The following is a 17,583-nucleotide window of genomic DNA, read 5'->3' as shown; positions in this document are numbered from 1 at the left end:
ATAAAAAAAGGATTTGTTCCCCAAGGATCTAGAAAGCCACATTCTCTAGTCTGCAGGTCCTCCGCCCGTGCCTTAGGATCATGGGCTTTGACTTTTGTTAATGTTATATAGGTTTTATTAGAATACTTTCCACATCTATTAAGATCCATTTTACATTTACAAAGGTGTAAGTTAATCTTGTGTAGATAAATGTTAATTGCTTTAAATATGTTCTTCCCAATCAGCTTTGATTTTCCTTGATAGTTTTATGGTTGATTTGTCTTTCTTGGAGGAACCTTAAGGTATTAGTTAATATTATCTTCACTCATGATTCGGTTTTATTCTTGATACTTTGAGTCTTTACTTTTCCCTTGGTGCACTTTAAGAATTTTATACTTTAGGGGCAGCTAGGTGGTGCAGTGGATACAGCACTGGCCCTGAAGTCAGGAGTACCTGGGTTCAAATCCGGCCTCAGACCAAACACTTGACACTTACTAGCTGTGTGACCCTGGGCAAGTCACTTAACCCCAACTGCCTAAAAACAAACAAAAAAAAAAAACCAAAAAAAAAAGGAATTTTGTACTTTATGAGTCCAAATGATATTTTGACATCATTAGAGAAACATACGTGATTGCTTAAAGTGTTTTTCAGTGACGAGATGTCCCTTTGTTTTTTCTGTGTATATCAAGTAATTATTAAAATGTTTTGTTTTGACTCCCTCTTAAACTTAACCTCATGCCTTGAAAAATTAAACATTTCTTATCAGTTAATCTTTACATTATTTTGTATTACCAGAGGTCCTATTAATACTACTACTACTCAATACCGAAATGACAAGTTCGGCCAACATTTTGGGAGACTTAATTCCTTAGAAACAAAATTTTATTAAGTATGCTTTATTATAATCATTTCTGTTTGCAGGCCAATTTTTTTTCTTTTGTCGTATTTTTTTTTTAACAAAAATCCTATACAATAGCTTTTTCCAAAGTTCTTTTCAAGATAATTTTTTGTACCCAAACTAGTAAGAGTGTCCTACTCCTCTCCCAGGGCCACTGACTACATCTCATCCTTATTCTATGCCAGTCCTGCACAACTGGCACTTATGGTCTTTGGCCTGCTTGTGGCACTGCAAAGGATTTCCTCTACATACAAAGGGTGTTTTCCTCCACATTTTTTCTGGCCTCTGGAGATCCTTTAGCGTGCTGGTAAGTAGCCCAAGGGTGTAAACAGCCCAGTGTGCAGTCCTTTCCTATGCTAATTATGAGAATCTTTAAAGGTGTTTCAGCTTTCTTTCTATAAGCAAGGGCAAACCAACCTCCAACCTTAAATCACCCTGTTGCTTAAGATTTGTCATGTGACACCCCACCCCCACCCCTACCCCCAATCTGGATACCAATGCTTGTAACTGTATGGAGAAGGTTGGTGGGGGGACTGATGCTCTGTAGTCTCAAGAGGGATGTATCTCTCATCTGGAAGCACTTGAAGGGGACTTAGAAGCTTTTCCTTTACCTATACTCATTATTCATCTGGGTTCTGGCAGGCTTACTTTTTAAAACTTTAGGTTCCAGATTTTCTACCTTCCTTCCTTCCCACCCACCCTCATCGAGAAGGCAAGCAACTCAATACAGGTTATACTTGCATAGTCATGCAAAACACTTCCATAGTAGTCATGCTGTGGAAAACTGTATTTCCTTTCATCCTGTCCTGCCCCCCATTTATTCTGTTCTCTCTTTTGACCTTGTCCGTCCTCAGAAATGTTTGCTTCCAATTACCCCTCCCCCCAATTTGCCCTCCTCTCTGTCATCCCCCTATCCTCTTTTCCCCTTCCCCCCTATTTTCCTGTAGGGTAAGATAGCTTTCCATACCCAGTTGAGTGTGTATGTTATTCCCACCTTAAGCCAGATCTGATGAGAATAACATTCTCTCACTCCTTCTCACCTTCCCCCACTTCCCCTGCATTGTAAAAGCCTTTTCCTGTCTGTTTTATGTGAAATAATTTACCCCATTCTACCTCTCCCTTTCTCCTTCTCCCAGTATAATCCTCTCTCACCCCTGATTTTATTCTCCAGATATCATCCATTCATCTTGAACTCACCCTGTGCCCTCTATCAGTCTATCTATACATATAACTTTTTTCCCCCTCCGTAAACTCTAATACTGACAGAGGTCTCATGAGTTAGAAATATCTTTCCATGTAGGAATGTAAACAGTTCAACCTTAAAAAAGTCCCTTATGATTTCTCTTTCCTGTTTACCTCTTCATGCTTCTCTTGAAAGTTGAATTTTCTATTAAGCTCTGGTCTTTTCATCAAGAATGCTTGAAAGAGGGGCAGCTAGGTGGCTCAGTGGATAGAGCACCGGCCCTAGATTCAGGAGAATCTGAGTTCAAATCTGACCTCAGACACATAATACTTACTACCTGTGTGACCCTGGGCAAGTCACTTAACCCCATTGCCTAACCAAAAACAAAAAAACAAGAATGCTTGAAAGTCCTCTATTTCACTGAATGACCATTTTTTTCTCCTGAAGGATTATACTCAGTTTTGCTGGGTAGGTGATTCTTGACTGTAATCCTATCTCCTTTGCCCCTTGGAATATCATATTCCAAGCCCTATGGTCCCTTAGTGTAGAAGCTGCTAAATCCTGTGTTATCCTGATTGTGTTTCCACAGTACTTGAATTGTTTCTTTCTGGCTGCTTGCAATATTTTCTCCTTGACCTGGGAACTCTGGAATTTGGCTACAATATTCCTAGGAGTTTTCCTTTGAGGATCTCTTTCAGGAGGTGGGTGATCGGTAGATTCTTTCCATTTCTATTTTACCCTCTGGTTCTAGGATATCAGGGCAGTTTTTCTTGATAGTTTCTTGAAAGATGTTGTGTAGGCTCCTCTTTTTGATCGTGGCTTTCAGATAATCCAATACTTTTTAAATTATCTCTCCTGGATCTGTTTTCCAGGTCAGTTGTTTTTCCAGTGAGATATTTCACATTGTCTTCTATTCTTTTGGTTTTGTTTTACAATGTCCTGATTTCTCATAAAGTCAGTAGCTTCCAATTGTTCCATTCTAATTTTTAAGGAAGTATTTTCTTTAGTAAGCTTTTGGACTTTTCCATTTGGCCAATTCTGCTTTTTAAGGCATTCTTCTCCCCTTTGGCTTTTTTGGACCTCTTTTGCCATTTGGATTAGGCAATTTTTTAAGATGTTATTTTTCTTCAGTGTTTTGGGGGTGTCTCCAAAAGCTGTTGACTAGTTTTTCATGATTTTCTTGCATCACTCTCACTTCTCTTCCCAGTTTTTCCTTTACTTCTCTTACTTGCTTCTCAAAATCCTTTTTGAGCTCTTCCATGGCCTGGGACGGATTCATATTTTTTTGGAGGCTTTGGATGTAGGAGCTTTGACTTTGTTGTCTTCCTCTGGTTGTATGTTTTGATCTTCTTTGTTACCAAAGAAAGACTCTATGGTCTTAATTTTTTTACTCAGTTTGCTCATGATCCCAGCCAATTACTTGAGTTTTAAACTCTTTGTTAAGGTAGGGGTCTGCTTCCAGTGTGGAGAATGTACTTTCCCAAGCTGTGGGGGTTTTGTGCAACTGTTTTCAGAGATACTTGTAGGGACCTATAAGTTTTCAGTTCTTCCAAGGTGTTGTGATCAAGGGTGAGATGTTTACTCCTTTCCTGGCCTGTGCTCTGGTCTGTGAGTCACCACAAGCACTCTTTTCTGCCTTGGAACTGTGAGGAGGATTCTCTCTCCACTGCCACTACAAGCTGCACCCAGAACTGTGACCCTGATCCAAGCACAGGCAAAGCAAGAGAATCCTGCCTCAGCACCAGCAAAAAGATCCCTGCAAGTCCCCCTCTAATCAGCCACTCAATTCCCCCTCAGTCTGTGGGCAGGAAGCTCTGGAAGCAACCACTGCCCTGGGGCTGCTCCGGAACTAGGGTTAGGATTGAGCTTCTCTCTCACCACAGTCACAGAGTTTTCCTACTGACCTTTTAAGTTGTTTTTGGCGTTTGTGGGTTGAGAAGTCTGGAAACTGCCACAGCTGCCCATGATTCGGTCCACTGAGGCCTGGTCTTTGCCTGCACACCCACACTGAACTGCGTTTCTCTCCCAGTGTGGCACGATAGACCTTTCTAATCAACCATCCAGGTTGTCTTGGGCTGGAGATTTGTTTCACTGTGTCTTTTTGTGGGTTCTGCTGCTCTAGAATTTGTTTAGAGCCATTTTTTACAGGTATTTGGAGGGGTTTGGGCAAGAGCTTAAGGAAATTACTGATTTTACTCCGCCAGATTGGCTTTGCCCCCGAGATTTTACCTTTTAGAAGCATAGAGATAATATTTACCACATATTTGTCTCTTTAAAGAACATTTATTGATTGATATTAGAAAATATACTGAAGAAACTGATCATTTTCTAACTCTTGGAATATCCCCATAAATCTAAGAGAGGTATCTTCTGTGCATATGTTAAGATCATACAGGATTCTTTGATAGAGGCAATTGCAAAGGTTACTTTATTTGAACAATTCCCTAATTATCACTATCAAGTAAGAAATAAAAATAGAGAGAAATGTACTCATCAAGGCATTTAGCACTGAGGTTTATAGGCATATGGATTTAGAGCTGGAAGAGATCTTAAAGGCCATATAGTTCCATCTTCTTGTTTTTCAAATGAGAAAAACAGATCAAGGAAAATTAGATATCTTAATTAATCTCACACAGTCAGTAAGTGACAAAGGCAAGGTTTGAACCCAGTTGCTTTAACTCTAAATCCATTGGTTTTTCCATTGGACCATGTTCTCCTACAAATACTTCTGCCTACAGGCAACTCAGAACTAATTTTGTCAAGGCCTAGAATACTGTAGGAACTCTTCTTTGAGCTATATCACTGTTCCAGTATATCATCCTACTTATTCAGAGAGGAATGACCAAATGGATGATAAATGTCTTTTGCCTACTTCTTGGCCTGCTTATTGAGTCCAACTTAATTTTTGTGAAATTGACTTTCACAGAAGCTGTTTGAAGTAACTCTAGAATAATATTAATTTGCTAACATTTATATAGCTCTTACTATGTGCCAGACACTGTGCTAAGCACTTTACACTTATCTCATTTGATCCTTACCACCACCCTGGGAGGTAGGTGCTATTATTGTCTCCATTTTACAGATGAGAAAACTGAGGCAGACAGCGGTTAAGTGACTTGCCCAAGGTTACATAGCTAGTAAGTATCTGTGACCAGATTTCAACTTAGATCTTCCTGACTCCAGGCCTTCCACTGTATCCACCATGCTACATAGCTTCCCCAGTCCTTACCTGAAGATGATTACTCCTCACAACATAGGAACAAAGTTTTAGAACTGGAAAGTAATTTAGAACTAATCAGTCTAACTCCTTCATACTGCAGAAAAGGAAACTGAGGGCCAGTGATGTTAAGTGACTTGCCATAGCTCACACAGTAAGGAGTAGCAGTGAGGTTAGTTAGTATCCTGGGATTGCAGTATAAATGGTGATGGTGGTAGTAGGGAGTAAAGCCTGTGTAAGGTGTAAGAAGACAAAAAATAAGAAGGGGCCAGGTTATGAAGAGCTTTGAAAGCTGAATAGAAGATTTTATCTTTGATCCTGTAGGTGATGAATACCCACTGGAATTTGTTGAATAGAGAGAGTGACATGGTCAACCCTGAGCTGTAAGAAGATCACTTTGGTAGCTGAGTGGAAGATAGATAGGAGTGGGAAAGAGACCTGAGGCAGACAAACTCAACAGCAGGCTATTGCAGTAGTCCAGACGTGAGGTGATGAAGGCCTGTATCAGAGTGGTGGCTGAATCAGAAGAGAAAAGGGGACATATCTGAGAGATGTTACAAGGTAAAATAGATAGCCTTTGACAACAATGTTTATTACCTGTATGGTTTTGGACTCTGAATTTCTAGGATGTGGTCTGTGATCATATTAGCTTTTTGGCTGACATATCATATGCTCTGCTGTAGCCACACTTCCCCATCTTTCATATGTGAAGTTGATATTTTGAATCCATATGTAACATTTTGAATTTATCTCTTTTATATTTCATCGTATTAGATTTGTTTTTGTGTTGTCTGCCCATTGATGAGAATCCTATCTGTTGTTTCATCTAAGTCTGATAGAAATGTTAAACAGCAAAGCATTCAGTTTTAAGTTTTGATGATCTGTTCTTTTTAGAAAAAAAGATCACTACCACTTTCTCCTGGATCTACCTTACCTCGAAATAATAGGTGTAGTTAAATAAAACAGATCTATACATGGCTGAAAATGGCTGTATTTTTTATGAGTCTGCCGCCTTTCTGCTGAGGCAGGACCAATGAATTCTCAATAGTCATGACTGGCTGATGTTGATTAGTTCTCAGATTTTTTAGGGGGTTTTTGCCTTTACGTATTGTAGTTAGTATGTGAGTTGTTCTACTTTGCTGGCTTTCTTGTGCATCAGTTCATATAAATCCTCCCCAGTTTCTCTGAATTAATCATTTACCATTTCTTATGGTACAGTAATATACTGCAGTTATATACCACACACTATTCTTTGTTACTACAAAAAAATGTTTCTAAAGTTTTACATGTGAAACCTTTCCCACTGTTTGTCAAGAAGCATTTATCAAGCACTTATACATTGGGGCCAGCTTTAGAGCTGGAAGGAACTGTTTAGTGCAGCCTTTTCATTTCACAGGTGAACAAATGGAACCCAGGGAGCTTAAGTGCTTTGCCCTAGGGCATATTCTCACATAGAGAATATGTTGTTGAGGAAGGATTTGAACCCATATCCTTTGACTCCCTAGCCACTTGTTTTTCCACTGTAGTATGTTGCCTGTGTGTGCCAAGCTTAATATGTAACACTAAAGATGAAGTGGACCTCTCTGGTTAAGTTTCTATATGGGGTTTTACTGGTTAAGGGGCTCTAGGGCCCCTTCCAGGTCTATTTCTAACCTTTGTAATTTTAATCTAAGAAGAGTTTTGATTCTTGTATTAGCAGTCCATCTAGTACATGAATTGAAATTTCTAGTCTGCATACCTTTTGGAGAGATTATTTAGGGTGTTGTGCTTGAAATTAAGGGAAACTGAGGCATAAAGTTCCCAGCATGTTCAATTTTTTGGTAAGGCTGGCAATTACCAATAAAATGGGTTTGCTCTTCAGCAAGCCAAAAAGACCATAAAGTAGGGCTTATTGTTGTTGTTTCGTCATTCAGCTGTGTCCGATTCTTTGTGACCCCATAGACCTTAGCATGCCAGGCCCTTCTCTCCTCCACTATCTCCTGAGATCTGTTCAAGCTCATGTTTATTGCTTCCATGACACTATCTGTCCATTTCATCCTCTGCCATCCCCTTCTCCTTTTGCCTTCAGCCTTTCCCAGCATCAGGGTCTTTTCCACTGATGCCTGTCTTCTCATTATGTGGCCCTAGTATTTAAGCTTCGGCTTCAATATTTGTTCTTCCAGTGAATTAATTTCTTTAGGTATTGATTGATTTGATCTCTTTGCTGTCCAAGAGACACCACCATTTGAAAGCACTAATTCTGTGGCACTCAAAAATCACCTTGTGTTTATCTTGGATGTTTTTTTGTACATACTTATCCATGGACTTGTCTCCCCTTGTAAAGTGAGTCCCCTTGAGAGAGCAAGGACTGGTTCACTTTGATTTTTGTTTCTCCAGTGCCTTGCTCACAGTAGTCACTTACTAACTTATTAGTTGTCTGACTCTTATCACCTGCTACCTCTGTGACCTTGCCTGTCACTTAACTTCTGGGGACCTCAGTTTCTTCATCTGTAAAATGATGAGGGTTAGATTTATTTATTTATAACAACTCTTCTTCCTCTCAATTCCATCGTGTTATTTGAATCTTTTGGTGGCAGAATTCTTACTGTAATTTGGTATCTTATGTTGTCTAGAACAATTAGTACCAGCCTTCTAATTGTGTGAAATCCACTGAACAGTAAAATCTCTTTTTGTACAATGTTGAAAAATCTAAATGTCAACCTTGAACTGTTATTTGGCTACAAAATTCCACTATTGAAACATTACAAAAGTATTATTTAATAGCCTTGTGTCATTTCACCTTGATATCCTGGAAACGCATTTCCTTTTAGTTGATAATGGCTTGCTTATTACCTTCCTGCTAACCATTTTCTTTTAGTAATTATAGAAAATAATTAAAGAAAAATGAATTTGAATAGTATTCATTCTCTTCAGGGAAATTAAGCCATCTGTGACCTCTTTAAAGTAGATCCATCTTTTTACTCTAGGTTAGTGTTCTTATATGTGGAAGACTGTTCCTGAAGATGGCGTTAGCTTAATAGGAGAAAGCTTGAAAGACATGAAAAATGAAGTCTAAGAAGAAAAAGGAAGAATTTCTTTTAACCTTTTTTACAGTATCCAGTTCAGGGGTAAGGAACCTGGGGCCTCGAGGCCACAAGTGACCTTCTAGGTCCTTGGGTGCAGCCTTGTGACTGAGTCCAAGTTTTACAGAACAAATCCTTTTATTAAGGAGATCTGTTTTGTGAAGTTTGGATTCAGTTGAAGGACCGCACTTGAAGACCTAGAGGGCCACATGTGAGGCTGCAGGTTCCTCACCACTGGTATATATCCTACTTATTCCTATAAGAGTAGCTTGAATAACCTTTGAGAAATGTAAACTAAGGTGAATTCAAAGTTGAAGATCAAAAGCAAAGAGAATCAACACTGAGACTGAGAATTAGGGGATGGAATTCACAATTTGTAGAGTAGAGATGGTTGAATCCGTGATCTGGAACTGGAAGGGACCTCAGAAGCCGCCTAGTCCAGCCTCCTCATCTGTAAACATACAGACTGATTAGGAGCTTATATTCTATTAGGAGAAAAATGTACTCATAGGTGAAGTGCATTCAAATCACTTTCTGGGAAAGTAAGAAACTCGGCACAGATTCATTCTGCAGCAAGGCACCCAGCTAATAAGCCCCAGAGATGGGATTGCACCCCACTGGAGGGTCTGTGCACAGCACAGACCAGTTAGTGGAAAAGCTAGCTTGGTAATAAGGCAGGAACACCTTTACATTCCAATTTCTGTATGAAATTTTTTTTTGAAAATAAGATATTTGGGGAACAGAATAGGTTCTGGCCTTGGACAGATAAACAATAAAAACGTTTTGTTCCTATTGACTGCTAACTTTTGAGTATTGATGTTGGATGCATAATCAGTAGATTATGTAGTAGGGTTATTAGAGGAGTTGTATGATACAGGAAGTATGCTACTTAGAGGGAACCCTTTAGTCTTGATTTATTCTGCCAAAGAGATCTAGGAGCAATTTAAGATTAGTGAATCTATGCCAGGTTTTTCACTTTCTAAGAACGTTATTATTTTAATGTATATAACCTGTGGGTACATGTTTTTTTCCCAGCAGACTATAAGCTACTTGAGAGCAAGATTTTCATTTTCATTTTCGTGTTCCCAGTATTTAGCAGTATGCCTGGCGTATAAAAGGTGCTTAATAAATGCTTATTGAATAAAGAGGTACCTCCTAGTTGCCCTACTTTTTCTTGAATAGCTTCTGGATGTAGTTTTTAACTATCATTACCTCTGAAGCGATTGTGTTTTTACCTATATAAAATTTAAGAAAAAAATTTTATGTTTTTATTCTCTAACGTCTTAATTCATGAAAGATTACTAGATTATGAATTCATTAAACACTTTTTTTGTGGTGGTTATCATATCTCCAGTGCATACCATAGCATCTTCAGTTCAGTTCAATAAATGTTAATATATTTATCTTCTACTATGTGCCAGGCAGGAGAAATAGAATTGTAAAAATGAAATTATCTTTGTCTACAAGGAGCCTGTGTTATATGAGTGAAATATAGTTTATGCACAGAAGTAAATACAATGTGTCCCAGAAGTCAGAGTGCAGTTTCAGACTGTTTGAAGCTACACCAAGACTATTGAGATATCTTATGTATGTGTATAAAGAACAGATTACAATAATAATTAAAATAAATCTCACAAGGATGTCTTCAATTTTAAATGTGTAAGGGCTGTCTGAGTTCATCTTTTACTAAAACTGCTGAAAATTATGTCCAGCAAAAAGGGAGGGAAATGTAATGGCTAATTAATATCTTTAGGGAATAACTGTCTTCTGTAAATTTGTTCAAATAACTTGGGTGTTTATAAATATAGAAAGCATTCCAGGATTTCTGTCACCTGTGACAATAACAGTGATAAACTTTAACAACTTTGTGGGGGTAGGGTGGTAAAAGGGAAGGTAGAAAATCATGTTTGAAGCTTCACATGAAATGCATATGTTCATGGCTCTAGACATTTTCTGTTGACATTAAATGGAATACTTTTCACTTGTATCAGACTCTCTGTGACCCCATTTGGGTTTTCTTGGCAAAGGTACTGGAGGGTTTTGCCATTTCCTTCTCTAGCTCATTTTTCAGATAAGGAAACTGAGGCAAATAGGGTTAAATGACTTGTCCAGGGTCACACAACTAATCAGTATGTGAGGTCTGATTTGAGCTCAGGAATATGGGTGGGTCTTCCTGACTCCAGGCCCAGCACTCTGTGTACTGTGGAGCCACCTAGCTGCCTGAAATGGAATTTTGAAAGTGACTTTGGATCATATATAATGTAACATATTAGCTAACCTGAAGAACCAAATAAAATGTTTGTGCTCCTTAGTTTTCTTTCTGTGTAATTGTTTCACTTAAATACAAAATAAAGAGAAGCATCTCATTCGTAATGAAAAGACTACTGGACATGGAGTGACGAGACTTGTGTTTGAGTCTCGTGTATGCTGCTTAGCACCATAGAACCAATGTTGGAAAGGCCCCCAGAGATTATCTGTTCCACCTCCACACAAAGCATGCATCCATAGACATGGGCACTAATTTTTTGTGCTGAATGAATAAATAAATGAAGAATGGATTTACTGAGGGCTAACCTTGTCTCATATTTTACTGAAAAAATGGAGGCCATTCACTGAGAACTCCCTCTTCTGCCCTCCTCCTCCCCATCTCACGTAACCCAAATGCCTTCTGCCACTTTCTCCACTTTCACCCATCTCAGGAGAAGAGATGGCCCTTCAGCACTTAATAGATGCTTTAATTGACTGACTGACAGCTGCTTTGCCTGCAGCTGCCATAACCATCACCACTATCATCATCATCCCCCTGTCCTTCCTCCCTTCCTAGGATAAACTTGTATAAGATATACTAGGAAACTCGTGGTCATGGAGATTGCTTCAGCTTTGGTACTTACGCTTCATCAGTATCTTCAGTGGCTTCTACCCCTCTGATTAGAGGGCTGGATGGTGGAGCAAAACAACTAAAAAAAACCCCAAACTCCTTCCACAGTTTCCCTTTTTAAAGGATTCAGAATTCCAGCTATCTCTTTACTTGCTGCTAGCTTCTGTGCTTGGCTTTGACATTACCATTACCATCACCACTGCCATTATTATCATCAGCCCCTTCCTCCCCTACCCAGCTGGGTACATACACATCCCACTCCTTTTCAACTTCCTTTTGTTTATTATCTTCTCTCATTAGATTGTAAACTTCTTGGGGACAGAGACTGTCTTTCTTTTTTGGATTTCTGTTTCCAGCTCTTAACACGGTCCCTGACACATAGTGCACATTTAATAAATGTTTATCATATCTTGTTCTGTTTGAGCATTGGAGATATAAATGCAAAAGGAGAGAGAGCGCTTTACTGGAAGAGCTTATGTTCTAACAGAAGTTCCTAAACTTATTTGGCCTACTGCCTCCTTTTCAAAAAAAAAAATTACTCAGCATTACCCTGGAAATCTACTTTCTTTAACTCTTTTATTTTATTTTATTTTTTGAAATTTGCGTCATTTAAAACTACTACTGGCCCCCTGGATTGTTCCAGTGCCCCGCAGGGGGTGGTATCTCTCACTTTGGGAACCCATAAAAATCTTCCATTCATTGATTTCTGCCTGTTGCTTCTAGTTCTGTCCTCCAGAGCTAAGCAGAATAAGCCAAATTCTAATTGCTCTTCCACATGAAAGTCCTCTTGTACTTGGCAATGGCTATCACATTTCCCTCTCCCCTTGCCTGCACAACAATTCCTTCAATGACAATATTTCAAGGCCTTTCGGTATCCTCTGTGTGTTTCACTGGAATGATTTGAAGTCAGAGAACCTGAAATCGAATCCTTGCTTCTAATCTCGTATTCCTCTTAAAAGTTTGGCATTAAAGGGAAGGGTAAATATGAGACAGTAGCTATAGGAGGTGATGAAATCAAGGTTGTTTTGTTTTGTTTTAATGATGAAAGTGCATTGGGCATGTATGTAGGAAGCGGGGAGGGATCCTGTGGAAGAATGTTTGAAGACTTAAGAGATAAAGGAATGACATGTTCTAAAAGGTTCTAACCCTAATAATCCTAAAAGGTTCTAGAAATGTTAGGAAGGGATAAGATAAAGAGAAGCAGCTAAATTTGGAAAGGAGGGGAAGCTCCCCTTTGTCAGATAGGAGCAGTTGTGGCAAGGTTAGTTAAAATGTGGAGGAGGGGAGATGAGAATGCTTAGGCTGACTAACTTCAATTTATGGTAAAGTAGGCAATAATCAGCATAGTTAAAGGGCAAGGTTACAGGTTTTCAGAGAGTGAACGTTATTTTGGAATACATCCAGTGAGTAACAACTCATCAATATGTAGTGCTTTTTTAGTTGGGAGCTAGGTGGTGCAGCACTAGAGTGCTGGGCCTGGAGTCAGGAAGACCTGAATTCAGATTTTATATTAGACGCTTATTAGCTGTGTCACCCTAGGGCAAATCACCTGACTTTGATCTACCTCATTTTCCTCATCTATAAAATGGGGATCATAATAGCACCTACTTCCCAGGGTTGTTGTATCAAATGAGGTAATAATTGTAAGGTACTTAGCATTGTGCCTGGCATAAAGTCATCACTATATAAATATTAGCTATGGTTATTATTATTTAAGGTTTACAAAATCCTTTTAGAGGAATTTATTACAATATGGGTAATTGATGAAGAAAAAATATTGCTGCGTAACAGTCATGGACAGGGTAAGCTTAAGTAGCATGGGTTTACAGTGACTGAAAATCAGTAACATTTTGTGACTTTCTGCATCAAAGCTGTCAGTCTGTAATTGGGTACAGAGAAAGAGGGTGGTGAGGATTACAGAGTTAGTGATTAATAAGAATGGTAATTGCTTAGGTCAAAAGGACGAAGGATTCTAAGTTAGTGATGAGTGCATTCTTGAAGTGGCTGGCCCCATGGGGACCAGGGTGGGTAGCAAACCAAGAGAAAGAAAAACAGGCTAATGGACAGAATACCATAGCTTTGGTGTTACAGTGAGAACAAAGGAGCAGGATTGTTTGGTATCCAATAATTTTTACTAATATTAAAGGAAAGAGGAATAAAAAATATTATGCTATTAAAACTCATTCAGTGGAATAAGCAATTAAATTCATAGGCAACAGTCATCAAAAAGTGAATAAACTGAAAATTGGAGTATTTTTTTTTCTCTAGAAGCAGTTGGTGGTGCAGTTGATAGAGTACTGGGCCTGGAGTCAGGAAAACCTGAACTGAAATTATGCCTCAAACTCTTGGTATCTGTGTGTTCTTGGGCAAGTCATTTAACCTCTCTTTGCTTCAGTTTCCCTGATTGTACAATGAAGATAATAATAACACCTATATTGCAGGGTTGTTGTGAGGATCAAATAAGATAACATTTATAAAAAATGCTTAGCACAGTGCCTGGCATATAGTAGGCACTATATAAATGCTTATTCCCTTCCCTTCTCCAACTTGGAGATTAACTGAAGGGCCTTCAATGAAAACGGTTCTTCATTCTAAAGAAAGTGTATACCATATCAAATTAAGTAGTATTGTTTAGGATTATCATCTCATAATCCATTTAGCATCCAAATGTCCAACTTATTTCTCATCACAAATTTTGGCTTGAATTTTAAGGTCATAGAATCAAGATCCTGGTTGTAGACCTAGGAGGAACCTCAGTGTTATCAATCAATCAACAAACATTTATTAAGCTCCTACTATTCGTATGACAGGTACTTGGGGATACAAAGACGAAAGTCAGACAGTTCCTGTAATCATTAAACTTACATTTTATCAGGGAGACAAACTGCTTAAGTACATACATACCAAATAAATACATGGTAAAGTTTTTGACTTCATGTAGAAGGTAGTGCTTTAGTAAAGTTTTAAAGGAAATTTGGAATTCTAAAAAGAGAATGGAGTTCATTTTGGTCATAGTTGACAGCCAATAGAAAGGTATCAAGGTAGAGAATAGCATGTCATTGGTAAGGAACAGCAAGAAAACCAGTTTGCCCTGAAAGTAGAATGCAAGGAATTTGTATAAGGGTGCCCAGGTCAGTTGTGGTCTACTTATAAGGTACTTTAAAAGCCAAACTGAAGAGCTTGCATTTGATCCTGGAGCCAGTAGGGAGCCATCTTAGTGTATTGAGTAGGAGAATGACATGGTCAGATTGGTAGTTTAGAAAAATCATTTTGATAGATATGTGAAAGATGGAGTGGAATGAGTTGAGACTTGAGAAGAGGAGACCAATAAGGCTATCACAATGGTCAAGGTACGAGGTGAGGAAGAATAGAGGAGTCCAAGATGATGCCAAGGTTTGCAAACCAGGGTGACTGAAGATTGATGGTACCTTCGGCACAAATAAGGATATTTGGAAGAAGAGTGGTTTTTGAGTAAAGATAATGAGCTCAGTTTTGGACAGTATCTAATAGTCAATTGCATGTAGGATAAGAACTCTGGAGAGAAATGAGGGCTTACTATATGGATTTGGGAATTATCTCCCAAAATAAGGATGATTATCAAATCTTTGGGAACTGATGAGTTCATCAAGGGAAATAGTGTAGAGAAGAGAGAAGAAAAGAAGGGTTAGAACAGATCTTTGAGGAGTACCTGTGAGGGGGCAAAGAAGACCGAAAAGGAACTGTCAGCCAGGAAAGAGAAGCAAAGGAGGGCAATGTCATAAATACCCAGAAAGATGAGATTATTGAGGTGAAGAAGCTGATCAAAAGATCAGTTCTGCAAGAAGGGAGAAGGGTGAAAATTGAGAAAGGATTGTTTGATTTGGCAGGTAACTTTCCATTGAGAGGTGAGATTTGACCATAGATCTGCTTGAACTCGCTAAGCCAGTTCCCTCATCTGTAAAATGGGAATAATAATACTTGCACTACCCATTTCATAGTATAGTAGAAGGAGCATTTTATATAGAGTTAGAAATCCTTGGTTCAGATTCTGATTCTGCCTCCTGTTACTTTTGTAACCTGTGAGCAAATCATTTAACATCCCTGAGCTTAAGTTTCCTCATCTGTAAATGGAATTAATAATTGCACTGACTACCCTAGAGAGCAGTGTGTAAACTCAAACATACTCTTTAAGTATGAATGATTATGTAACTTGCGGAAAGAAAGGTACAAAGCTGGTTACTTCTGATTCCTAATCTAGTGTTTTTCCTATCCAGCCAAGCTAACAGCAAATAATCACCTTGAATGAGTAAGTTTCATTAAGCATGTTATCTCTAGATAAAGAATGTTGATTACATTTATGTTACTGCCTTCCTATCAACTCTAAAGGAGTCAAACAGATTTTTAAGAGTAGTTGGTAGGTAAATTTGAAATGTTTTATTTTTGTGGTTGATTGAACAATTTGTAAAAATATATCGTTTAGTCGTATTTGCATCATGTACAGAAATGAATATTTAATTTGCTTATTGTAGAACAGTTTAATTTTATTATTGTAAAGTCTTACAGTATCTCCTACAAATAAAAGTTTGTATCCTTTTGAGGAATTATATGATTTTCTTTTTCGTGATATTATTCCAAAATACCAGCAGAGTTCATTTTCCAGAGAAATATTTTTGTAGTTTTGATTTTGAAGTGCTGAGGGATAGTGACAGAGACTTTTGTTCTCCCAGTATTAAAATCTTTTCAGACTTTAATTCTATACCAATTGTTCTTCTTGCATTTCAGTTACAGATGAAGATACAGTGAAGAGGTATTTTGCCAAGTTTGAAGAGAAATTTTTCCAAACCTGTGAAAAGGAACTTGCCAAAATTAATACCTTTTATTCAGGTGAGCAGTATTTCTCTTTTCTGCCACACTTCAAGAAGAAGAAATTCTTCTGTATCTGTGTTTAAGCCAAATCAGTATCTTTTATTTAGGTGCAGTATCCTTTTTTACAGTATGACACTTGAAGGCTAATTCTTCTGATAGGAAAATAGAAGTTTTACCATATTATTTAAATTATCTGCAGTTCCTAAATAATATTATACCCTTTCAGCTCTAAGTTCCTCCGAATTAATATATTTATTAGATATTCAGTCATAGAATTTCATCATTAGCATCCATTTTTAAATGGTCATGAATATATATTTTTTTCAATTGGCTCTGCACCTCATTGAAACCAAATAATTCTCACATAATGAGAAGATATTTTTGCAAAATCTATCTTCTTAACCAGCAAATAAAATGACTAAAGGTTGGTTTGTGTTAATGTGTCTTAACTCTTCATTTGGATGAATTTTATTTTCTATTGGAAGGGCTTGGTTTTTATAGACAGACATGGTGATGCATGTCTCTGCTCTTTGCTGAGGCTGGTAGATTGACCTTGTGGTTCTCAGCTGTAGTAGGGCAAAAGCTGATGAGGTGTCCACATTAAGTCTAACCCCAAAAAAGGCCAAGCCCTCAAGAACAGATGGCTACTAGGCACTGTGCTAAACCGTGGGGAAGAGGGATGAACTGACATAGGTTGGAAACAGAGAAAGTCAGAGCCACCATTCTGAGAATTACTGTGGTCAGTCCCATAAGTGGCTGCTGTGCTTCCACCCTGACAAGATAGTCTCCTCTCTATTTCTCCCCCTGTATCACCACCCCGCCTCCAAAAAAAAAAAATCAGGCAGTAGTTTTTTTGTCTTAGGTACTCTATTGATTTTCTCCTCTTTTTAATTGGTATGCATTATTTAAGTCAGAAGAAATTGGTGGCAAGCATGTTGGAAATTTTTGCTGATTTATTGATAACTGAGGCTGCTTCTATGCTCCCAGTCACCATTTGTCCATCTCCCCTTCCTCTTTCTCCATTCCAGCCATGGGAAGTATGGTCCAGACAGGTTAGTCAGAGGGAAAATGAGGGTTGCCTGAGTTGCAGTGCATTAATCTAAGAAGGAAGTATGACAAAACAGCTTGGTTGCATTCTACCTCAAAAATTCCTCCTTGTTATCTACAAGATAATTTCCATTGTAATTACTAAAAGAGGTTAAATTGAATGGAGGTTATTTCTTCCCCAAAGAGCTATGCAGTAGTTCCTAGCATTCTCCTCTCTCAAATGCACATACTCTGTCTTCCCAGTTGATATCTTCTAGACCATTCCACAGTTGGTTTGGGTATCCAATTAAATTCTTCTCTAATATTAACAAATATTCATTTTTTGTGTGTTTCTAGGCACATTCTTTAGGTTCCAACAACTCAAAAGAATTGGTGCACTTCTTTTCTCTTGTGCACAAAAAATTCTAGGATGTGGTAAAAGCCATTGTTATATTAGACACCAGTCAGCTCTGAGCATATGCTTAACCTAAGGGT

At 38.3% G+C, this 17,583-nt stretch overlaps 1 protein-coding gene across 1 annotated transcript in view; it reads left to right on the top strand.

Moving 5' to 3' along the window:
* XPR1 (xenotropic and polytropic retrovirus receptor 1) overlaps positions 1-17,583 on the top strand; it is a 217,786-nt gene that overhangs the window by 108,415 nt on the left and 91,788 nt on the right. The window contains exon 3 of the mRNA XM_020984350.2: positions 15,979-16,080. Coding sequence (XP_020840009.1) covers positions 15,979-16,080 — 102 coding nt within the window. The remainder of the gene's footprint in view (positions 1-15,978; positions 16,081-17,583) is intronic.

The sequence above is a fragment of the Phascolarctos cinereus genome, unplaced genomic scaffold (genome assembly GCF_003287225.1).
Source record: "Phascolarctos cinereus isolate Bilbo 61053 unplaced genomic scaffold, phaCin_HiC Scaffold_5;HRSCAF=322, whole genome shotgun sequence".
Lineage (NCBI taxonomy): Eukaryota > Metazoa > Chordata > Mammalia > Diprotodontia > Phascolarctidae > Phascolarctos > Phascolarctos cinereus.
Note: the sequence above shows the minus strand (reverse complement) of the source record. Positions and strands in the feature narration are given on the sequence as shown.